Genomic DNA, 24,871 nt, shown 5'->3' on the forward strand with positions numbered 1-24,871 from the left:
GAGCGGCGTCGCTCGGCCAGTGCCAGACGGAGGAGGCGGCGGCGGGGACGGCAACAGCAGTCAAGATGGTGGCGAAGCAGCGGATCCGGATGGCCAACGAGAAGCACAGCAAAAACATCACGCAGCGCGGCAACGTGGCCAAGACCTCGGTAGGGACCCCGTCACAGCCCTGTCGGGCCGCCTGCTCGCTCCCTTTTCCCGCAGCTCTCGGCGGGCCGGTACCCCCAGGGAGAGAGAGCAGCCGCCGAGGCGTCGCTGTTCAAAGCCCCGTCTGTCTTAAGGCAGCCCAGCCACCCCGGGAGGCTCCCTCCCGTTCGGCTTCCCTTTGCTTCGGCGACCTACCCCCGTCCCTCCGTCCCTCCCCGGCTTGGTAATCCCCGGGAGGGTTTGTGGCGGGGCGGGTTTCGGTCCCTAACCGTCGGTGGCTTTTCCTGCAGAGAAACGCCCCCGAGGAGAAAGCATCGGTGGGACCGTGGCTGTTGGCGTTGTTCATCTTCGTGGTCTGCGGTTCGGGTAAGTGTCGGTGCTGGCTGCAGCTGGGGGAGGTCAGGTTTTTTCCCGGGAATTGAAAGGGGGCCCTGAAGTGGACCGGCCGAGCGAGTCCCTTTGCAACGTGGGAGGAAGGTGTGTGTATGGGGGGGTGTCTTTGGTTATGATCCAGATTGCTTCAGACCCAGACCAGGCGGGGATGGGAAATGAACAAATGAACATATGAACATATGAACAGAATATATGAACATTTCTGCAGTGAAAAAGAATGAGACATTGCATCTGACAGGCATTCAGGTGAAGATGTTTGTGCGTTTGGGAGGGTGTAGGGGAAGGCTTTTATTGCTGTAATAGTTGAGAATACCATGATTTGGCAATCAGAATATATGATGCAGATGTGTACTTCTCTAATTTCCAAGCTGCTTGGCCTAGGGTACTTTTCGGTCAAGTTTTTTGTTTTAGTAAGCTTACACTGATCTTTATCTAATTCTGTAGCAATTGTATGTGAGCAACCCCTGAATGTTCATTTCACAATTCATTTTTAATCGCTTCATTGAAAATAATAGGCTTCCTGTATACCAGATGGCTCAGGACAAAGCTTTGGCCAAAAAAAAAAAAGATGAAATCTTATGCAAAGTAGTCTTAAGCACTATCATTAAAGAGGTCATGTGACTATTCACCTGTGCCTTTTATCAGCTTTCAACTTTGTTTACCCTTACAAATTATGTAAGACTATATGGGTTTTATTACTTGATACTAGACTTCATATTTTGATTTTTATAGTTTGTTCATTTTTTATTTTATATTTTTATGATTGTTTTGTATATTTTTATTGTTATATACTTCCCAGAGTTTCGTTCTGTGAGGTGGCCAACCATATAAATGTGATATAGATAGATAGATAGATATACTTTCCAAATATCCTTGGCAAAATTACATAAGAAGCAGAACTTGCTGCCTTATACTTGAACTTTAACTGTTAGAGTTAAATCTTGCTCATTTATTAACAAGATACTTATAAAAATAAGCAATACATAAAGGAAAGTACTACTGTACTATAAACATCTAAATTTGCAATATTGTAATCTAAACATTCAGTATGAAAAGTTTGTACACTGCAAGAACTTGTTTACATGTTATTAATGTGTGAATTGACTTATGTCCCATTTGAGAGGATTATTCTTTCATTTCTATACTTTTGAATAAATTGATAAGCAAATAATAGAGCATTGAAATAGGGGTTCTTTCAGATAAGGGAGCTAAGCTAACTAAAAAGGAATGTACCATTTGATGAATGCTAATATACTTTGCTTAGTAATACTTTTTGGTTTTGTTTTATAGCGATCTTCCAGATTATTCAGAGTATCAGGATGGGCATGTGAAAGAGTTGGTCTTTAAACAAGATATTTTCTCCTGTGAACTATGAACTTTCATTCCTAATGTTCGATAACTTGGAATTTAAATTTCCTGTCGTCTTGCTTCTGAAGAACTGTCCATGTTGGCCACATATCATTCCAGGTTCTTTCACAAATCATTCCAGGTTTTCTAGTCCATGCCACAGTGCCTTGAAAAAGCACCACATGTATAAAGCAATAAAGAATTATTGTTAACTTAAAATGGTGGACCTACTTATTCTGTGAATCAAATTCATGATTTATGTTGATATTAAAGTATCATAAAGTATATTTTAAAATATAATCAGTGTAGATAGTGATTGCATCATATGTAAACACTGATTTTTGTTAATCTTCTGTATAAATGGAAGTGTTTTATTTAAAAGAAAGTGAATCTTATTAAGTGGAAACTGTATAACTAGCTTAAAGCACATTCATGCAATTCAGTTAAAGGATGCCTGCTATGGTTTTTGCTTATCTAAAGCCCATCTTGCATATGTGTAGCTTAGCTTTAGTGTAGCATGTGGTGATTTAATTACAAATCTAATAGAATACCTTATCCTTTGCTTCTTTTGGATCTTGTTTTATTAAACAATGTAATGTAAAACCAGTGGCTTAACTGACCATAATTTACATAAAGGAACAAAGCTCTTCAGTCTTAAAATGCACCAGAAGTTTCTCAAAATGCTTAGCTGCTACTGTTAAATTGTATTGAATGTCAGTGTTTCTTATGCCATTATTGCATTGTTGGGGTAAGATAACTGTGTGCACAACTCAGAAGATACATTCGGGATGTAAATACCACCTCTTGATGTGTTCCACATCAATCATATGTTGTTTATACAGGCAGCACTAACATGCATGTAGGCTGAACAGTACCCCACTTCAGCTATACAAATTAATAGATTAAACATACTGCTGAATCCAAATTTTTATATTACTGTGACATGAGCCATTTTCTGTAAATTCTACTGCATGTTAATGTAGAAGTCAATGAACCGATGTAAGGGTAAGTGGGTTGCACTTTCACAGGGTAGTAAACGTCAGATTGAAATGTTCTTACCACTATTAACAGCGTCTTGCAAAGTATATAGCAAGGAAAATGCTAAGTTTGGTACTCTATCAGGGAATGCCTTATAAAAAGGTAACTGGACCACATATTACTTTTTAAAGGGCTGAGTGGAACTTTAACTAGGTAAATGACTCTTAATCCTGAAAAATGGGATGATGGGCAGATTACTGGAAGGCTATACTTTGTACTGTTAGCAGTACATTCTGTAAATGGGAAATGCTTGTTTGTAATCTAAGAACAATTTCCAATAAATTACTTTAAAATCTGAGATGTGTTAAGTTTTCAAAATCCCTGATTTAATTTGCATGAAGAAAATCCTATATTAGGCAGTGTGTTATTTTTCTGTTCAGCGCCATTTTATAAGCTATAAAGTTCCTTGGCTGGGTGATGTACTACCAACTTGGTTTGCCAAAGTATTCCCTATATTTATACAAGATTGGTGGTGCAGAACTGAAAATGGGTGGCATAGGGAGAAGAGCAGTTTCTACCACAATCCTATTCTTCAATTACGTCAGAATCCAGTCTTGGTCTTCAGTGTTGTAAGTTTATAATATTAAAAGGTTTAAGACAATATAACAGCTAAGATCAATCTTCCATCATAGTGGAGCATAGTATTCAGGCTAACCAGTTTTTAATGTTACAGTCTATACATTACAGTCATTTTGAAGTACAACATCTGGAATTACTAATTAGCTTGGTTTGAATTTATTGACACTGCTCCATATGAAGTATGGTAGGTAGCATAGACTCTTGTGTTGCATATTTAAATATTAAAGGGGTGTTTTGGTGATAGGAAATGTGAAAAAAAAACTATACTATTTTGGCCATCCCGTTTATTGGAGTGCAAGCTTGATACAACTAAACAAATGTGGGAAAAGATGCAGATTTAAACTAGATTTGCTTCAAAGTATTTCCATTGTTCAGTTTTTCAATGGTGTATTAGCTAACTAACATTCAAATGAGCTGTCCTTCAAGTCTCTTGAGAAGAGGTATGCAGCTATCAGTATGCAGTGGTTCCATTGCAATCCTGAGAAGTAACAGTTACTGCTAGTAATGCTGTAAAAAGTTTAGAGCGGTGGTTTAAGATACTTTTTATTAGAACAAGCAAACTGTATTTTGAAATAATTCTTTTAAAAAGAGCTGTGATGTATTTCTAAAAGTTTCTAAAATCGTATATTAAACCTTTTCACATTTCGTATATAAGAATCTCAAATCGCTACTTCTCATAAATCAATAAAGATTTAAAATATGACAATGCTATTAATGTATATCTGTAATACATTAATATATTTAGTATACTATGTCACAATGTCCAATTCCAGATAATATTCTTACAAATATTTTACACTAAGCAAAGTTTCTGCATCATTTTCAAGAGTCGCATCATGTAAAATGCAGTGCAGTAATCTGGATGAACAGTTGCTAGGGCAAGATACCAAATTGCAGCTAGCCATTCAATTAGGCTTTGTCTAAGCTAGTCAAATGCACTTTGGGTTAGTGAGGACGCTTGTAGCTAACGACAGAGATGGAACAAGAAGCCGGGTACAACTTGGATCTTTAAAAATGAGGACAGTCTGCCCAGAACAAATTGGTTCTGGATTGGTAGGCCATTTGTTTACAATATTTGTCCAGCTTGAGCTTCAGTTTGTTAGCCTTGATTTCCATTGCCTCACCTGAGCTGAAGAAAGGGATAAGAAGAACTGCATAACATCAGTGAAAGGTCTGTAGTGTTGGTCATGGTATTATAACATATTTATAAATGACAGAACAGGAGGTGTGATGCTTATCACATATGCAGATTACATCAAACTGGAAAGAGGACCTAGATAAAATCATAGAAGATAAAATACAGAATGACTATGACTATGAATTAAAAATATTTTAGTAGGGACAGTCATAAATCCAAATATAAGATCAGTAATAACTGTCCTAACTATAGTAATACTACAATATGCAAAGCAAATTAGCTGTGGTGGCTTAAAAAGACTAACACAATTCTAGACTTGGAGTTAGGATTTGGGTTAAGGCTACATAAGGATAGTATCCAGTTCATGAAAAGTATATCACTTTATGGTTTGGTTCTACCTCATTTAGAATATTTCGCCCAATTCTAACACGACACTTTGAAAAGCCATGGACAAACTGGAACATGTTTTATCCAGAAGAGTACAATACAACTGGCAAGAGGCCTGGAAATTAACAATAATTCAAACAATTGACTGTACCCATAGAAAAAATCCTAGCCATGTTCAATTATTTGAAAAGTTGTTGCACAAACAAAAGGAATTGTGTTTTCTATTATGTGAAGCCAATCCAAACCAACCAATTCATATTACACTAAAGAGGATTTAAATAAGCATTAGGAAGTATTTCCTGACAAAACAAGCAATTCAGTATCAAACCTATTTCTTGAAAGATGATTGATCCTTCTCCATTAGATGTTTAAGCTGGGGATGGATCTTTCTAGGATGATGTCTAAGACTGGCTTTATCAGAAATATTTCCTTGACATTTCCAGTAGGAAGCTATAATATAGTTTAAACTTCTTAGGTGTACAGAGCTTGCCTAACACTTCGTTGGCTTTGAAAACCTGGCTCTTCTCCCTTCCCTCTACCAACCTACCCAGGCCTTGTGCCAGAATGTTTCTTAGGCCCAATACAGGTGCAATTGTGGTGGAGGTATGCTATGGTGCCTTTGATGCATTATGGTTATTTTTACTTTGTTTTGTGTGTTTTTAGGGGTTTAATGTTTTTGTGGATTGTTAGCCACCCAAAGTTATGTATTTAACATCAACTGTCACATAAATTTTCTAAATAATTACATTAATGTATAATACTCATGTATGTATATACTATATATGTACTCATTTTTCTGTTTGATTTATAGTCTACCTTTTCTGCAGTGGGTTGAGGCATGAATACAGTACCATGTTCCTCCAGTTCTTCCAACAATGCAGGTTGAGCTGAGCAAACATGACTGCCCCGAAGTCAGCAAATGAGCTTTCATAGTTGAGACACAAACATGGATCTTCCTAAACCAAGTCAAAAATTGGATTCTGGCTATTTGCATTAATGTCTTGTTTGTTTTACTGAATCACTGATTGGTGCTATCAAAATATGATAGGGCAGAGGCCATTGACATGTTGAGCCAATGAATCATATACATAGCCCATAGAGAATCTTTAGTATGAGTTAAAATATGCTGGTATTGCTGCCATGGGTAATGAGGTGGGATACGGGCAAGATATGCCAACAAATTTTCAGTAGTTCAAAGCAGTGGTGGGTTCCAACTGGCGTTACCACTGGTTCTCTTCGTGCACGCGCTTTGTGCGCGATGTGCTCGCTTCACTCGCATGCGCACTGAACTTGCGCTCTGCACAAGTGCATTAGATATCTGCCCAGCTGAGGTGTGGCAATCCACTCTGCCGCGCCTATCAGCTGGGCTAAAAATGAAGAAATAAAGGTAGAAATAATGCGGGGGCAGGCGGGAGGGCCCAGCTCCCAAACAAAGAGAACCGGTTCAGTGATATCATATCGTCACCGCTACCGGACTGGCCGGACCAGGCTGAACCGGGAGCAACCCACCTCTGGTTCAAAGGCCTGGAGACTAAACCATATGAAGAACGGCTGCAGATTTTGTGTCTGGCTAGTCTAAAGAAAAGAATAATTGGGGTGACATGATAGCAGTATTACAGTATTTGAGGGGCTGCCACAAAGAAGGGGAAGTCAAATTATTCTCCAAAGCACCAGAGGCAGGAGAAGAAACAATGGTTGGTAGTATATATTCACTTGAGATTAAGGCATTAGATGTGTTTCCTGCCACCTTGTGCCTTTATTCTATTTTCTACAAAATAGAAGAGGGTTTTTTTTTCCAATCTCCCGTGAACAGGAAGAAGACTGAAGGCATTTGAGGCCATCTTTTGGGCATTGCTTAGATGAGAAATGACCTGTTTAGGAATTTGTTAAAGCTTTGAAGCAAGACAATTTAAGTATTTGTAGCATTTTCCACATCCAGTGAGTGAACATTTTTAAAACCTGTCTGCTTCACCCATTTGTTTTATATATTCTTTTTGACAACATATGACAACATCTTGCAGGCTGCTATATCAATCATTCTTCAACCTAAATTCTTTAGTCCCCTCTAGTGTCCAGTTTTTGAAATCATGAAATTGGTTAAGCATGTAAAAACCAAATCAGAAACTATTTCTCACAAAAAACTGTGGTACTTTATAATTAATTCCCGCATCTTTATTTTAAAATTTCAATATTCCATTTTTATCTGCATATTTAATCCATTTATAGCTTTCTAAAATTAAAAATGTATATTGAGCCATTTGCTGTTTATTTCAGTCTCCATTGCAGAAAGAAGCCATCCAGAGCACATGTGAGAAATCGTATGTCCTCTTCTTATCCAAAAAGGTCCCCAAGAATTGGTCTACTCTCTGGTTCTACAGTCTTTGCAATGGCCATCAGCTCTGCTTTCACAGAACCATCTTCAGTGTGCAATACCTTCCCTCAAATACAAAATATTCCTGTAACAGGTCAGTCACATACCATAGCCCATGGCCCACTCTATATGATGGTCCAACAGTATATTAAATCCAATTAGTTTTTTGCCCATTTTTTCATACACTCTTTAATATATTCATTTTCTGTTTCCTTTTCAGTAAACATTTATACATAGCAATAGACTTATATACCACTTCACAGTGCTTTACAGCCCTCTCTCAGCATATTGCCCCCAACAATCTGAGTCCTCATTTTACCGACCTCGGAAGAATGGAAGGCTGAGTCAACCTTGAGCCTGGTGAGATTTGAACTGCCAAATGGCAGTCAGCAGAAGTACCCTGCAGTACTGCACTCCTAACCACTGCGCCACCATGGCTCCTATACCTGTTAGCAATAATATGCTCATCATTTGTACACAATCCAGTCTTATCATTTTCAAAGTCTGGATGAAATTTTTTTTACAGTTAAATTTTGATATACATGCACATCCATAGTGATCTCCATTTTCTCACATCTCAGTTCCCATCTTGATAATTGATTACTATGCAATGGAAAAAATATATCTTCTACGTGTATTTTGTGATATGACAGTGACACATCACATATATTCCATCCTGTATATAAAAAAGGCAGAGAGATTAGATAGGATTTTGCTACTGAGGGGCAACAGAATTTGGGGGAGGAGGTGGTGTCACACCTGACCCCCCCTCCTCGTTACAAGTGTGAGTAGTTCACCAGTGCCCTATACAACATCAATTCTTCTAAGCCTTTTCACTTCAAAGTACTAAATTATGTTGACTAATATAAAATGGTTTCTTATCTCTTCTCCTTCTTCTCTATTTCATGTATGCAGGAAATATCCCCTGAAATAACATACACTATCTTTGTTTTAGGTTCATGGGATGAATAAATAGCCTTACCATCCTTCATCAAGGTTTTGCTTTATTAGTTCTTTACAGTCTTGCCATTCTTTTCCACCACATTTTCCACCACTTCAGGATGACTTTCATGTGATAGATGGACTGACATGAAGATCATTATTGGATGCAGAGAAGCTATTATGAACTTTATTGCTTTTTTGGTTTGAGGCAGAAGGATTCTGCATTTGAACGTATAGATATTATAAATGGTTCAACAGCCTGCAGCAGTGTCTAAAGTGTATCAAGCATGAGTCAGGTGTTAGCAATAGTGCAATAACAGCCTCCCGTTTTCAACATACATCATCACACTGCATGTACATCAAATCAGAATGAACTCCTGTGGACACTGCTATTGCCTGATAGCTATTTTTGCTTCAGATAATGAAGGAAAGAAAGGCTTAAGGCCAAATATATGACATATAGAGAAGCAAAAGAAATAAAAGCATATTGGAAGGGGGGGAAAATCTTGTGCAACAAGCAGTTGCAAAACCCAGAGTACCAGTCGTCTGACTCTGTGCAAGCATTTTGGACTAGAGGTCCAAAGATTTTATGCAATTGTGAGCTCAAATTTTCTGCAGAAAGACTGAATTCATGGGCATATTTCACTAATCTCACTCACTCAGCCTGTTTGGTCTCAGTTTAGCATCTTATAGGATACCAACAATCACTGTTTGAAAAACATAACTTTAGTATTTTAAGGTTAAATGTCTATGGAGATTCTCAGTCATTCAGGTAATGGTTGTCCAAAGGTACTTTATTTTTTAAAGAGGCAACTAGAATTTCTGATTTTTCTTTGGAGATGTTTTGCTTCTCATCCAAGAAGCTTCTTCAGCTCTGACTGAATAGTGGGGAATGGAAGGATTTATACTCCTTGCAGGTGGCTGGTCATTTGCATTGTTTTAGATTTAATTCCTGCAAATGACCAGCTGTCTGCAGGGAATATAAATCCTTCCATTCCCTATCATCCAGTCAGAGCCTCTTGAAAAAAAAGCAACTTTGGGACTATTTTAATGTTAGTTAATTTTATATCTTACTTTCTCACCAAGAGTTCAAGGTGGATTATATGGGACCTCCCTTCTTACATGAAATAGGTTTGAGCAAGAATGACTGCCCCAAAATTATTCTGAGACTTTCCATGGCCGAGGCAGTAATACAGTATTGAATTTCTATAGGTTTCATATTGTACGAGCCCAGCCAATGGAAGTAGTTAGTAAGTTATGGAGAATTGTAGTGTAACATGTTATGTGAATTCAGCAAGTTTGAGGTCATTTGCTTATTATTATTAAATCTCACCACACTTAGTTTATTCTATGGCATAATTAATGGTGAATTTCTTAATGGTAACCCCTATGGAACAGCTGAACTCCTGTTGCTGCTTTGTGTTGTTTGTGCATTGGCCAATTGCTGCTTAACTTCAATTATTTACAACTGTAAAACTTTGACAAAAATACAGTTGTTGTTGTTGTTAGTTGCGAAGTCATGTCTGAATCATCGCGACCACATGGACAACCTTCCTCCAGGCCTTCCTGTTCTCTACTCCAGTGAGGCTTTCCTTCTCATTAGGTGGCCAAAGTATTTGAGTTTCATCTTCAAGCACCATAGTTCAAAGGCCTCAATTCTTTGGCACTCAGCCTTCCTTATGGTCCAACTTTCACAGCCATACATTGCAACTGGGAAAACCATAGCCTTGACTATACGCACTTTTGTTGGCAGGGTCATGTCTCTGCTTTTTAGTATGCTGAAAAATACAGTAATGCTCCCTAAGAGCAACACCTACTGGCAGAATCGCACACAGAAACTCAAACCTATGTCGGCAATAGCTTCATTCACTTAACTACAGCTGTATAAAATTGCTGCAAGCTGTCAAGTTTCCTAAGACAAATCGAATCACATCTGTGCTAGATCTCATTTGCGGTGATGGGAGCCTTGAAATATTACAGCTGGAGCTTAACGGGTATAGTGAGAAGAAGCCTGCTCCTCTTAGAAAGGAATTTAAAAGAGGGAAATTCCCCTGCAGCTATCTGTCCTTCAGGAGATGATTTCCTTCTAGAAAGGGAAATTGCTGCTACAAATGTTATCAAATTAGGCAAAGAATAATGGGAATGTGATGAGCACAACAATCCTTTATTTGTATGAACTTCATCCTCATTTAGGGACTGCCTCATTTACCAACCTTTCCCAGTTAACCACAATGACGAAAAAGTAACTTTACAATCAATCCTTGCATTTATGACCTTCACAGGTCTGTAAAGCAAAGGAAAGCTGAAGAAAGATGGTAAGAATGGCCACCGTTTCACTTAGCAACCATTTTGCTTAACGAGCAAGCTGTTGGTCCTAAACACAGACTCCCTGTATCCGTGTGCAACCATGCGACCAAAGCCCTGCCCCCCCTTTTTACAAGATTTTGATTGCAGGACAGTGGCTGCCATCTTGGCCAATACTATTCATCTCCTTAAAGTGGCCTTGTTTGAAATACAATACAAGTGCTGAGTAGTAGTCCGGTTCTGGGATTGTAGAGCACTAAAAGTTGATATGAATTAAAGAACAATGTTTTTTTTTCTTAAAATGCAATCCCATGCTCCTTGGCTATAACTTTGGAGGGGAAGCTGGTTGTTCCTGGCATTGAAATCTCTGAAAAAAGGTTGACATTTTGGATCCAAAGAATCCAGAGAAATGTAGCCCCAGTCCACACTCACAAAGCAATTATATATTGTCTATATGCATTCTCTCCTGCTCTTTGGAATAACAAGACAAGGACGGTGAGGAGGAGTATGGTAAGGGACAGAAAAACCTATGAATCTATTCTCCATTCTACCCTGCTGATTTGTCAGTAGCAAACTACTGAACTAAGCATGCAAAAACAGAATTTAAAATCTAGCCGTATCTTGCAGTTCCTTTTGCATGCATCATGCAAAATTGTCTTCTTCCTCGTTAGATTTTGTAAAGGTTAGCAGTTTCTAAGGTATCTCTATATTGGGTTATGTACAAATTTTACCTTGAATCTCATCCTGAAATTGAACACTAAGGTTCAATAATTGGAAGTGGAAAAGCTTATGGACACAAAAATAAAAAGCAAACTAAGCAAACAAACTATATGCTCTTTCTTCTAATGTGGTGTTCTCTTCTAGATCAGTGTTTCTCAAACTCAGCAACTTTGAAATGGGTGAACTCCAATTTCCAAAATTCCTCATCTCTTCTACTCTTGAGAGTTGAAACCCACACATCTTAAAGTTACTGAGGTTGAGAAACCTTGTTCAAGATGTATCGGATCTTTGTTATAATTACCTCCAGATAGCTTAGCCTTTACAGGTTGGGGCTTAAGGGAGTTGAAATCACAAGTATCTGGAGAGAATTAGACTGAGGAATGTTGCCAATGGAGCCTAGAAGAGGTTATTAACATTTTACATCCAGCATGGATTGCACTGTTAGTTCCCAAACCAAGAGTGGTGTGGAGGTAATATGTGGGATTAGGACAATGGTGGGTTTCTAGCGGTTTGCCCCAGTTTGGGTGAACCGGTAGTGGTGGTGGCGGGAGGCTCCGCCCACCTGATCAGATATCATCACAGACGCTCTGCGCATGCATAGAAGGTTCTGCGCATGCGCAGAAGTGCCGTGCGCGAGCTCGCAGTTCCAAACTGGTAGCGAAGGTAAGTGGAACCCACTACTGGATTAGGAATGTGGAAAATCAGATACAGATTTCCAAATCTGACAGTTTTGGAAGGCACCAAGTTGGGGAAAATACTGTATATTGCCAAAGAAGCAATTTCAGATAAAAGGTCTAGAAACTTAAACCCAATTCAAAAATTGTCACCTTATGGTACATTATTTCACCAGCTAAAAGTTATGGGAACAAGAATTTTAGTAGTATACATATTCTAAGCTGGCCAGTTCTAAATGCAAAAAATTCCATATTTTTTATGTCTTTATAGAATCTACTGGAAATCTAACTAGGAATAACATATGCAACTTCAATGTGCCAAGATCCATTTCCAAGTGATATTAACAAACCTTAAATTACAGCCTCACTTCTAATTGTAAGACAAGCCCAATTCATGAGATTTAATGTTACAGCTCCTAACTTTCATCTTCACTAATAAAGTTGTCCAGTATACACATGCAATTTTCTGATATTCCACTGATGAAGTATGTCTATAGTGCTGGAGTATCATGAAAACCTGGCAGTCGATTGCAGAGTATATACTTACTTCATATGTTTCTCTCAATCGGTGTCTGAAAATTTCTATTTCTACCAGGAAAGAAGATTGAGGGTTGATTGCCAAATGGTGAATGTTCAGTGATAAAGAAGATCTATTCACTGCTACAATTTTGCACCTAAATTTACATTAGAGTGCAGAGGATTAGCGAAGGAAGTATGCAAGCTGTTTCTCAGAAAAGCAGTGCAAGAACATGCACGGTTGAAGTGACAATTGCATGCAAAGCTATGCAACATTAGATACTCTTTCAAACATCATTTGAGGTGGTGAGCGCTATTTCCATACTTTTTTTTCTTTTTCTCCAAGAGAAACCCAGAGCAACAATTGTTTGAAGATATCCGAGCATTATAAATGAGGACATAGCTCATATATTGTGCTGGGTCATGTTTCAGACTTAATCAGAGTTTGCTGACTAAGCCATTATCCACTGTCTTCCTTGTAATCCAGGGAGCCATAAACAATGACTTACTACCATAATCACAATAGGTTCATATAAAATCTAAGACAGAACCAAATAAATTCCATTAATAATTAGAGTGACTAGGGAACCCAGCCATTTTTAAATGACTATAATAAATGTTTATTCTGCATTCCTCCCAGAGAATCAGTTCTCTGTTAAGGATGGATTAGCTCTGGAGACAATATTTTTCCCTGACACATTCACAAAAACTAGTTGACAGCCTTGTGAGGTAGACCAGACAGGAAGCATGGCCAGATGAGTTAATTCTACTTTACGGTAAAGTTGCATTAACAGACTCTTGCAAAACTGAAAGTACATTTTTCTCCACAGCCCAAGAAATTAGAGAACCCTTCTAAGCTGCTTGCCCTACCCATATTCCTCCTCTGGGCTAAGGAGCCTTTTATCTGACCATTTCCTTAGCTGAAATTCTCCCTATTTCCCAAGGTCCTTCCCACACACCATTACACCCATAACACTGCAGGGATTTATATTTGCAGTTCTTTGTTCAGTCTTTGTAATGGTCTGTGAGAATAACTTTAGGAGACAGGAAAGACACAACCTAGACAACCATCATCAAAAATCTATCTTAGCCCATAGTAGGGAAGGGAGGCATGGGAAGTGACTCAGAAGGGACCCTCCCTAAGCCTCTGAAAAGTAAAGTAAAGGCAGGGGACAAGTGCTTTCAAATTTGCAAGGTTCTGTTACTGTAACCTTACAGTAAAGGTTGTGTTAGTACTCATACAATACAGTTTGAGGAGCAGAGATCTCACATGTACTGAAGGATGGTACTCATGATTTCTCATGCTGCTGCATTTTGCACTTTTCAAGTTTATCCCCATGTAAAGCCTGGTACTTTGGCCACCTAATGAGAAGGAAGGACTCACTGGAGAAGAGCCTAATGCTGGGAAAGATTGAGGGCAAAAGAAGAAGGCGATGACAGAGAACGAGGTGGCTCGATGGAGTCACTGAAACAGTAGGCATGAGCTTAAATGGACTCCAGAGGATGGTAGAGGACAGGAAGGCCTGGAGGAAAGTTGTCCATAGGTTGCGATGGGTCGGACATGACTTCACAACTAACAACAACAAAGCCTGGTGCAGTAAACCAAAAGCAGGAGGTTTATGAGTAAGGCCTCCTGGTCTAGGAACAGGTACAATTGCAAACCAACACAAAGCTGTGTAAAGGTCCCTCTGGCCACCTCTGCTACCTGCTCTTCAAGTGAGTGCAGAAGGACTCCCAAACTGCACACAGGATCTGCATGGGACAGTGCAACCCCATCTAGAACAAAAGATAGAAAGTCTCCAAACCCAGGGGGTTCCAAAAACCCAAAGCCACTTGGTCTCACTAAGGTTGAACTGAAGCCTGCTTTTTCCAGTCCAAATTCGCACAGTCTGTAGACACCATCATGATATTACTTTGCTTCTTGAAGCCTATAATCTTTTTTTTTTTTTAAATAAGCAGCAGCCTGTCCAGCTGCCTAAAGATTATGCAGCCCTATTTTAAACTCGGTAGCAGTTGAATACATTGTGACAAATGTAAATGCCATTCATTTCAATAGACCTATTCTATGATTAATCCTGGCTTACATAATAAAAACAAGCAAGCCAACTTCCCAAATCAAATTCCAAACCCATCAAATACAATTCAGATGAGAATATGTACAGTCCTGGGTTTCAGAAACACTTGTCTGAAAACTTTCTACCTGCAGGTGGAGATAAAGTATAAGATAGAACAATAACTTGGGAATTTCACTGAGAGAGCGAAAAGAAGGTGTCACCTGGGCATGTTACGCTTTCAGATCTTGTAATATGATCCAATTTTCTTTTCTGTGCTTTTTTATTGCAGAAGGGCAGGGGGTGTTCAAAAAGACTTGCGTTGTGCCAGCTATCAATAACTTTTGTGGGATTCCAGTTTTAAAGGTGCTCAGAGTTCTGCATTTGAAAGTTGAGCTGATGTCAAACTTCCAACGGCAGCTCACAGGAACAGAAAACAAACAGTGCTTGCAATTTTCCTACTGGCACTTCGGACCAGACACTGTGGGAAGAAGGGCATTGAATAGGTGCTATTTAAGTCTAGTCCCCACTGCCACTTCAGCTATTTTTATTAAACCAAATATGCTTTCATGCTTTCAATAAACTCTTGTGTTTTCTGTTTCATTCTTTGATTTGAAGGACAGGGTGGATTTATAAACATTGGATATGGAACTGAAGACGTTTAAGTCCCAATTTCTCTTTCCCATGAAACTCAGGTGTTCACCTGCCCAAACGTACCTGTACTAAGCTGCATTCATACAGCAACGAAGCGCCCATTTAGTTTGGATCTGGCTGAGGCCATTGTGCAAAGCATTCTATTGATGCTTATTCAACAAACTGTAGTTAAAGGCATGATGGCTTGATGCCACATTGAAGCCAGGAACAACACTGCTGGGAAGTGATTTTAATCTTTTGGGTTCCTTAGCTAGATAGGGAGGATGGTGATGAAAGGAATAAACGGGAGGAGGCAAAGAAATTAAATTCTAATGATGAAAAATAACAATTTGTTATTTTCTTCTCCATCACTACTCCAAAGCTATTCTGCTGAGAATGCTCTTATTTTAAAGAATCTTCAGATTGTATCCTTAAATGATTCAGTTTGCCCCTTCTTTTGCAATGGAGGGTCACTCCTTTGCCCCACCTCCTTTTCAGAGGTTTTCTAGTTAAGAGGAGAAAGGAAGCAAAGCAACTCCCACCTTCTCTCTTCTTGGTGTGTTTTACTTGGGAGACAATGCTTTACTAAACTCTTGTGTGTCCAGTTACTTGAGGTTGCTTTAGCATTTTTTTTTATTTTTATTTTTTTGCATGTGCAGGCACCTATCTCATCCTGAATCATACTTCAAAGAGAACCTGGTGAGCGGACTTAGCTACAAGGACAGCTGGCATGGCTCCTCTGTATGCATTTGGAGTGCTGAAAAACCTCTCACACCCCCCACCCCATGTTCAAAAGGTTTTGTTTTCTTTGTTACCAGCTATCATGTGATGCAAACACTGCCTGCAGCAGTTGATTGACTAAGCTGGTGCTGTCACACCGAAAACAAAGAAGGGGCTTTGCAGTGATAGGGAACTGGCTCATATAGCACAAAAGACTAGCAACGGCATATATAAACAAACAAAGGCATCCCCCCTACCCAACCCGCCTTCCTTTCATTAATTAGATTCAAGCAGAGAAAGATTTTAAAATGTTTCTGGGTTGAGATGGAAATTGTGAGCTAATTTTAATTCTTGAGGTCCTTTATGCTCCATTCCCATGTTTATTGGACTCAGTGCAAGAACTCAGAAAACCTTTCCACTTGGTCTTCAGGAGGGGTTAGAGTGACATTAGATTGGTGTAAAGGAGAAGTTATTTGGGAGAAGCTTCGTGTCTACAAAAAAGATCAAAAAAAGCAAAGAAGTCTCAGAAAAGCTCTATGCTGTTCTGGGAATTCTTTAGACACTTGGAAGTATCCTCCATTGAATTTCTGGTTAAACATTAACCTTTTGGGGAACACATTGAAGTTTTCAATAATAACAAAACCAACTTTTAAAAAAGGAAAAGGTCTAGCACAGCTACCGTATAATATTCTTGATCTTAAAGATGAGATGTGCCACATGACATGTTCCTGTCTTGGAAATGGATTCTTTCTTTCCTTCTATAACATTTAATCTGATGAGATCAATTTAATCAAGCATGTTATGATTTGCTAGCCAGTTTTAAATCATGGTTTAAAGCTATATTGACTAGATATATTTCGGAAAGCAGATTTCATATAGATGAACTTAACCCAAAATATAAGTAAAGCAATCCACAGAAGAGTGTGGGAATGACTTATCCTCAAAGTAGAGAATGAAAAGTTTGGCATGGTCTACCGAAGCATAACACCATAAAATGAGTTGTTACTCAAGAATTTTCAGCTGATGTAAGATATCACTCAGACTTAGGAAATGTTATAGTTGGGCTCACCTATTCACATAGGTGAATAAAAATCAGAAGGACACAATCTGTGGTTGCTCAAATTCTTGCTGAAACTCTCATAACTCTTCCATACTTGTGTATTTTAATGTGGCTTGGGGAACAAGCATTTTAACTCTATTTAAAGATTAAATAAATCTTAATTTTTGTTCTGATCCTGCAATACAAATTGTAAAAGCTCACTGTGTACTTCAGGTACAAAAATGGTATAACTCTGGTAAGTACTATATAGCACTCCAACCAAAAATATGGTAGAAGAAAATCTTACTGACTCAGTTTTTTTATAAAAAAATCATAAATCTCCTTTCCCTTCCCTCCACCCTCCCTCCCTTTTATATCCTGCTATTCGCCTAGGGATTAAAATACTGTATATTCCTTAATTTTATTCCTCTAAAAATTTGTGAAATTGGCTAGCTTGACTGATAATAAAAGTTTTTCATGACAGAATATGAATTTGAAACTGGATGTCTCTGATTTAATCTAATACCCTAATCACTAAATCACATTGGTTCTCAGATTTCTTCTTTTCTGCAGTTCCTTACCTTTATACTTATAGACACTTTGGAACTGAGCTCTGAAATATTCAACAGGTAGATTTATGGAATGTAGTCCATATCTATTTTTTTTTACATGATAAAATTCAAATGAATCCTAAAGACCCCATGGGAAAAAAGTACTACATTCCAAAAAGTTGATAGACATGGAGCAAGCAGAAGGAAGTCAAAGCTAGAAATGGCCTGTTTCTTTGTACTACTCTTTGGGTCTCAGATAACTGAGACATTTAGAATAAGACTGCTAAACTAAGATTTACATAAACTATAACTTCATATTCATAACTCCTGGTTTCTATAGAGATCGACATTGCCAGCTGCCTTTTAATTCTGGTTAACGGAAGTACCATTTTCTCTTTGCTGTTGGATGATATGCTAGCAGCTGGCATAAAAACAAATGGGACCCAAGTGTACAACATCTGGAGGGATTAAGTTGGCTACCATAAGCAGTTGACTCTGAAATGTGAATATTCCAGAATTTGAACTCAGTTTGAACTCTTGCTGGATTGAAGCATCTTATTTTGTAAGTTGCTATAAGAAATGCTTTTACAGACCCTGAGCAAATAAAGCAGTGATGTAGTTAAAAGGGTGGGGGAGGCTTCCACCATCTGAAGTGGCCCAGAAATGCCAAGCAAGAAGAAACAATTCAAGCACTTATTCTGAGTCTTTATCAGATCTTTGTTTATACATACTCAGTTAGAATTTTACCAAAGTTGCAGTGATATGTATTTTAATAGGAGTAGATAGGTCTCTATGAAAGAAATCTCTTTCTTCTCTTTTGCCTGAAAGAAAAATTGTAAGTTACTTGTCTCATTGCCAAATTTGTGTCAAGAGATTAAGTCAAATGTAAAAATAATTTGGGTATTTTAAATCTTGGTACCTACTGCTTCATACTGTCATGTATGTTCATTTCAGCATATTTCTTGTCGTAAAATTCAGCAATGCCCTTAATCTACATAAACTTTTATGTTATGATTATTTCCTTTCTCAGTCATCTATACAGATAAGGTAGCCACAGCCACATAACAAAGTGATGAAATTGGTGGAGAGAGTGAAAGAGAATGTAATGTCTTTTCCAGTACCTGAATCTGTTACTTGCAGTGACATCTGCATATTATGTGAAAGATGGCATGGATATTCAAACTATATAATAGAAAAATCATATTGCAAATTAATTTAAATAAAAGCAGTTTGAAAATAACATTCACTAAATTAGTGCAAGTAACATTCACGTACTCAAAAATTGTGATCTCTCTAAAGTATATGTATAGGATCCACGTATGGTGCCCTGTGACAAGATCTCTCTCAGCTACATAGTGGATCCAAGTCCCCATGATGATTTGTGAGGCTGAAGGTTGTGATTGTATTTTGGATATGTTTTATGCTTCTTTGAAAGGAAGGGTAATTAATCTTGAAAGTAGCAGTGATTATCATCCAGCCTTCCATTCTTGGGGAAGCTATTGGAAAAAGTGGTGAGACCTCAGTATCAGAGAGTCCTCAAGGAAATGCATTTTCTGATTTTTACAGCTGGATTTCAGCTGAAGTTGAAATAGTATTAAGCTCTCTGATGGGGGACTGGTTGAAGATGTACACGCCTGTGAGCCCTATTAGGATGTGCCTTGGTAGATTTTGATACTGATACCCTTCTAAAGAACTTTGGATTGGAGGAACCGTTTTGTTCTGGTGTTGCTCCTTTCTTAGTGGGCAATTTCAGTTATTGAGGTGATGCTAAATGGAGAAGAATGGCTGATTTGATCCGATGGCTTCTCCAGTATAGGATACTGCAGGGCTCAGACTTCTTCATGCTATTCAGCATCTACACAAACCCTTGGGAAAGATCATTTGTAGAATGCAGTCAATATCAGTATGCTGCTACTAAATAATGCAGTATCATCCCAGGCTGAACTGGGTGGGAATATTGTGGAAATCTGACCCGTTGTCTGGATAAGACTCAGACTGGATCCTTATAGGACAGCGATGTTATTTACCAGTGACAAATCTGGCTCTAGTTTTAGCTCTGGTTGGGATAGCAGTCCTCTAAAGACGCAGATCCATAGTTTCCATTGGAGAAGCAGGTGGAAAATGTGACCAAGGGGAACTTTGCCCAGCAACAGCTGGTAACTATTTGCAGGACAATCTACATGAGGATAGTCCTGACCACAGTTAACTCATGCCTTGTCACCTCTCAGTGGAATGATCTATGTTGGGCTGCCTTTGAAGACAATCAGTTTTAATTGGTCCAAAGCACAAAACTCCATCTGCTGATTTGAGGCAGCAAAAGAATTAGCTACTTACATTTATATTATCAACATACTGGCGAGTGATTTGTTTCCAGATCCAAGTGTTCCACTGTGCATTTGGGCACTAATGATGCCCAAGCCACTTTGTAAATAGTTAATTGCTTGTTTTTGTTTTCTCATATGTGATTTTATTAAAACTTTTAAGCAAGATAATAAAAGCTAACACAAACTAACAGAAGGTAGGAAAGTAAAAAGAAATCAAAGAAAAAGCAGAAACTGTGGGAAAAGGGAAAAAATTAAGGAAAACTAGAAAAGAAAGAACAAAGTGTAAGGAAATGGCTTTGATACAGTATTCTTCACTGTAGTAATAAGTACAAATATATTTTAACCTCTCTTATTCTAAAATTACATATTACTCTTCCTTCTATAATCTTGCTAGCCTAATCACAAAAACCCTAAGTAACGAGTTCATTTTTTTCATTTTTATGCAAAAAAAATAATAAATCCACAAGAGCTTCCACTGAGCAATAAATGTAGATGTCTTTTCTCTAATCAAAGAAGTTAATTTAATAATGTCAGCAAAATTTGTCAACTTCACCAACCATTCCTCCATAATGGGCAGCATTCCATCTCTGCATACAGCAATTTCACTGATGTGATCATACATTGAAATAATTTTCTATGGCTTTTTTCTAATTGTTTATTCATTAATCCTAAAAAGAAAAAATCTGGCTTCAGTTGAATATTAATCTTTCAGATCATCTGTATCGAAGTATGTATTTGGATACAATTTTTTAAAAATTGTGCACGTTTGTTAATTGTTTTTGTTATGCATATCCCTATTTTTAAGTTATCTGGGATCCCATAGAAAGGGGCACTAATTCTTGTGTTACTAGGCTCCCTGGTACACCTAGCTTTATACAGTAAAAAGTTTAGATACAAAATCAGAAGCTTTCTGCTCACAAAAGGACTCTTTTACCTCTACTTTTAGTACTCCTACAGTACTGTAGATTCCTTTTAGAAAATAAGTGAGTGCAGCTTAATGCTTTCTTTTGTGTGTTCACATCATGGACAAAGATAAGAAGGGATAGTACAGTATAGAATTGGAGTGGATGAAAGCAGTATTACATACCCTGTTTTCCCCAAAATAAGACATCCCCTGATAAAAAGCCCAATCCGGCTTTTGAGCACATGGCAATAAGGCCAAGCACTTATTTCAGGGTTCAAAAAAATATAAGACAGGGTTTTATTTTCAGGGAAACATGGTAATTAATTCCCCCAAACTTTCTAAAAATATGCAAAGTAGAATCCAGAATTTGTTACAGGTAATCCTTGATTTACCACAATTGGGTCATTGATCAGAATTTCTCTTACTAAGCAAGGCTGTTGTTAAGTGAATCATGCTGAATTTTACCTTTTTTTGATATGGGTGTTAAGCAAATCATTGCAGTTATTAAGTGAATCATATGATTGTTAAGTAAATTTAACTTTCCTCATTTACCTTGCTTCGCGAAAGCCAGCTAGGAAGATAGCAAATGGCAATCACGTGACCCTAGGATGCTGTAACCATCGCAAATACATGCTGCTTGCCAAGCACTTGAATTTTGATCATGTGACAATGGGGATGCTGAAATGTGTGAGGACCAGTTGTCACTTTTTTCAGTGCTGTTGTAACTTCAAACAATCGCTAAACGAATGGTAGTAAGTCAAGATCTCCCTATTTTCCTCAGAGCCCAAAAATAAACCAGTGCAATGTTGGTGCTTCACAAGTCTAATGTAGAACTAAGTAGCAGATTGCATTCTGTGTAGTAATCACAACGATTACTACATGAGCTTTGATATGTCACTTAGGTGAGATGGGCGGTGTAGAATTTTAATAAATAAAATAAAATAAATGTTAAAACCCTTTCCATTGCAGATTTCATTCGAAGTTTAATAATCTGTGTGCAATCTATTCCTTAAAATCTAATATACCTATATTATAACCAGTGTCAGAGAAGTAGCACATATGGATATCAGCTTCAATATTTCTCCAAAACACTAACCTAGGGATCTTCTGAATATATTTACAGCCAGACCTTTCAACAAAACTGCAGTTTAATTTCAGAAAGTGTTAAAATATATTGTACATCAACTTCTGACATACTACGTTAGTATACACAAATGGTCTCTTGAAACTGTATTTATGAAATGTACATTTTAATTTAAATACTCAGTATACACTGCACTTAATCTGCATGTTGCATTTATTAAATACATTAAAATCTGCAATGTAACAAAACGTTTTCTGCATACGAAATTCAAAACACCATTTTAAATGAACAAAAGATGGCTCACTTCATTTTTTTAAACTAGTGCATAACACACTAGCTCAGCTCCACCACACTAGCTGTTCTTTCTTTTTTTAAATTTGACATTGTTCACAGACTATTACATATCACAATAAGAGTGCTGGATAAAACATGAGGTACGAAAGTGGTTCAAAGATTATAGGTCATGCAGATCCATGCTAGACAGCAAAGAAAAATGTGAATGAGAACACTAAATAAAAATACATAAAGAATGTGCATTATAAAATAAAAACTCAATTACACAGCTTTGCTTCTTTGGTTACAAAGTAGGTTGAACAATTTCACAGCTTTTTATTCCCCCCCACCCCCCAAAAAAATCATACGAAATGTCAAAAAGCAGAGGAATCATGGCAATTTCTCTATTAGAAAGTAGAAACAGAAATGAGCAAAGTTTTCTTCATCAAAATAGCCCATCAATTATTATATCACAATGACTGGCGACTACCTGTACAGATGCACTATGGTCTTCATACTTACACTATACAAAAATTTACATTCAAGCTGGATCTTAACTACTGAAAATAAATACCAAAAGGTAAATTGCCATTAGTGTTAGAAATAGGCCAGGATTCTTTTGTTCAATTATTGCCTAAACATTTTTTTTCTATTAAACTCAATCCTGTCTATCAAGTTTTACTGATACTTACATTTATTTTTTAAAAAATTAAAAGTTCTGTGACATTGTTCATGTACATTATGAATAGCAGCCCTGTAATAAATAAAACAAATAAATGAAACTAATGTAGGCAAATGTTACTTGTCATTGAAAGAACAGTGGCTCTAAAGATGAGTTGTTACTGTATGAAAATGCAAGGCTCAAAGTAATCCATGAGTAATGGAAACCTTGAAGAGCCTTACTAAAGCTCTTAAAGACCTCCACTCATGTGCATCAAACAAATGCAGATTTTTGCATTATAACTCCTTCTACATTTTCCCTTGTGCACTGATGGCATAATTGGACACCAACTGTGTTGTATGACATCTCAGTGAGGGAAAGCGCTTGCAGAATGATTGTCTAATACTGAAAAGGCCAAAACACACAACTGAAGCATGGCTACCTGCTTTCATATAAAGTGGAAAGAAGACCAGTGGCACACAAGGACAGATTGCTTTCAGTTCTTAATGAGGCAAGAAAGCTTTATGCTGAGGAGACATTCGGCTGCTGTGGAGGTTGCGTTGGCTGTGGAGGCTGTGCTATCACTGTTTGCTGTTGAGAAGTGCTACTTGGATTGGCCTGTTGGGTTGAGAGTTGTGATAACTGATCATTGTTTGAAAGAGATTTTAACAGTGCATTTTCCCGTTCAAGTAAAGAGTTTCTTTCAACTAATTCTTTTATTTGTTCCTTCAGTACTTCCACTTCTTCTCTGACTGCATACATCAAATGGCTTTTCACCAGATCCTGTAAAAGGCAAATCAAATAATTAGAGAACTCCATATCAAGCTGTTATTTAACTCCAAATACTTGAATAAAACTCAATTATGAGCTTAAATAAGAAAAATAAAAATATCAAGAAATCTCAGATAAACTACAGGCACACATACCACTATCAATAATACTGCTAAATATATAAAGTAAAATATTAAAAACATAATTACAAAAAAACAAACTGTAACCTAGCTACATATTACATCAAATATGTTTATTTTACTCAAAAGGAATAATGGCTCATGACTGGGATAGAATCCATAGTGAGAAGTTCTGATATCTCTGAAAACATAAGCCTAGCATTTTGCTAATAGTTAATGTCTCCACGGATATGAATAGAAACTTTTCATTGAGTCTTGAATTAAACTCCTCAGGTTTACTTTTAAAGAAATGAAAATAATAAATTAATGTTATATATGTAGCATAAGTTGCTGGCTTTTTACAGGTGATCCACAACTTATGACAGGTCTCTTAGCAACTGTTCAAAGTTACAATATAACTTTTTAAATTTAACAACATGCAGATAAATTACAATAAGAAGAAAAATAAAGTTTAAAGTACATGGATGTCCTTTTAAGAAAATGTGCCATGATTTCAGTTAGGCCCTTATTCCATAGGTGCCTATTCTTCAGAATGAAAGGTTACGTTGTTTCCTACTATTTTGAAGTGCAATTATATATTTACAACCTGACTGTCAGAGAAACAAGAAAATGTAGTTTTTGGAAATGTAACCTTGTTGACTTATATGTTTAAAACTAACAAATCTTAAGTCTTTACAAATCAAAAGTAATTATTTTAGTCATCATATTTATATATAAATATTCTTACTCTTGAACTAGCTAACACATAGATAATTTAGTCTTTTCAAAAGCAATTATTTAAATCATTTAATTATTTATATTTTATATAAATATTACTAAAGAACTGACTAACAAATGAAAGAATTTAGCCTCTGGAGATGAAACTGTTGCTATGCTCTCTACATGAGGCTGCCTTTGAATAGCATTTGGAAGCTTTAGCTGGTGCAGAATGCAGCGGCCCAGACAATTAATGGCATTGGTTTTTCAGCATATGTGACACTACTAGCTTGTGCGCTTCCAGTGTGCTTCCAGGTGCAACTGACTTCCAGTGTAACTTCCAGTGTCTTCCAGATGCAATTCAAGATGTTGATATTTACCTTTAAGGCCTTATGAAGTGGGACTGAGCTATTTATAGGATTGTCTTTTCCCAATTGTCCCACCGAGTCCGGCAGGAGGGACATACTC

General features: G+C 37.5%; 2 protein-coding genes across 3 annotated transcripts in view; one reads left to right on the forward strand and one right to left on the reverse strand.

Annotated features, from left to right (window-relative positions):
• Nucleotides 1-13: 13 nt before the first annotated feature.
• SERP1 (stress associated endoplasmic reticulum protein 1) lies at nucleotides 14-3,223 on the forward strand. Its single transcript, XM_034439244.3, has 3 exons — nucleotides 14-149; nucleotides 438-513; nucleotides 1,831-3,223. The coding sequence occupies exons 1-3, from the start codon at nucleotides 66-68 to the stop codon at nucleotides 1,869-1,871; spliced, it is 201 nt and encodes a 66-aa protein (XP_034295135.1). The 5' UTR covers nucleotides 14-65; the 3' UTR covers nucleotides 1,872-3,223.
• Nucleotides 3,224-21,908: 18,685 nt separating this feature from the next.
• The window catches only part of TSC22D2 (TSC22 domain family member 2), a 33,964-nt gene continuing 31,001 nt past the window's right edge, over nucleotides 21,909-24,871 (reverse strand). For both annotated transcript variants that reach the window (XM_034439247.3, XM_034439246.3), the window contains one exon: nucleotides 21,909-23,579. In XM_034439247.3, coding sequence (XP_034295138.2) covers nucleotides 23,319-23,579 — 261 coding nt within the window. In that variant the 3' untranslated portion in view covers nucleotides 21,909-23,318. The remainder of the gene's footprint in view (nucleotides 23,580-24,871) is intronic.

The sequence above is a fragment of the Pantherophis guttatus genome, chromosome 6, assembly GCF_059756535.1.
Source record: "Pantherophis guttatus breed Tessera chromosome 6, ASM5975653v1, whole genome shotgun sequence".
Taxonomy (NCBI): Eukaryota; Metazoa; Chordata; class Lepidosauria; order Squamata; family Colubridae; genus Pantherophis; species Pantherophis guttatus.

Excerpts from the sequence above, each read along its gene's own strand:
- SERP1 (XM_034439244.3), top strand. The coding sequence starts at position 66 with ATGGTGGCGAAGCAGCGGATCCGGATGGCCAACGAGAAGCACAGCAAA. Across the intron at positions 150-437 it reads GCAACGTGGCCAAGACCTCG|AGAAACGCCCCCGAGGAGAA; the intron begins GTAGGGACCCCG and ends CTTTTCCTGCAG. Across the intron at positions 514-1,830 it reads CTTCGTGGTCTGCGGTTCGG|CGATCTTCCAGATTATTCAG; the intron begins GTAAGTGTCGGT and ends TTTGTTTTATAG.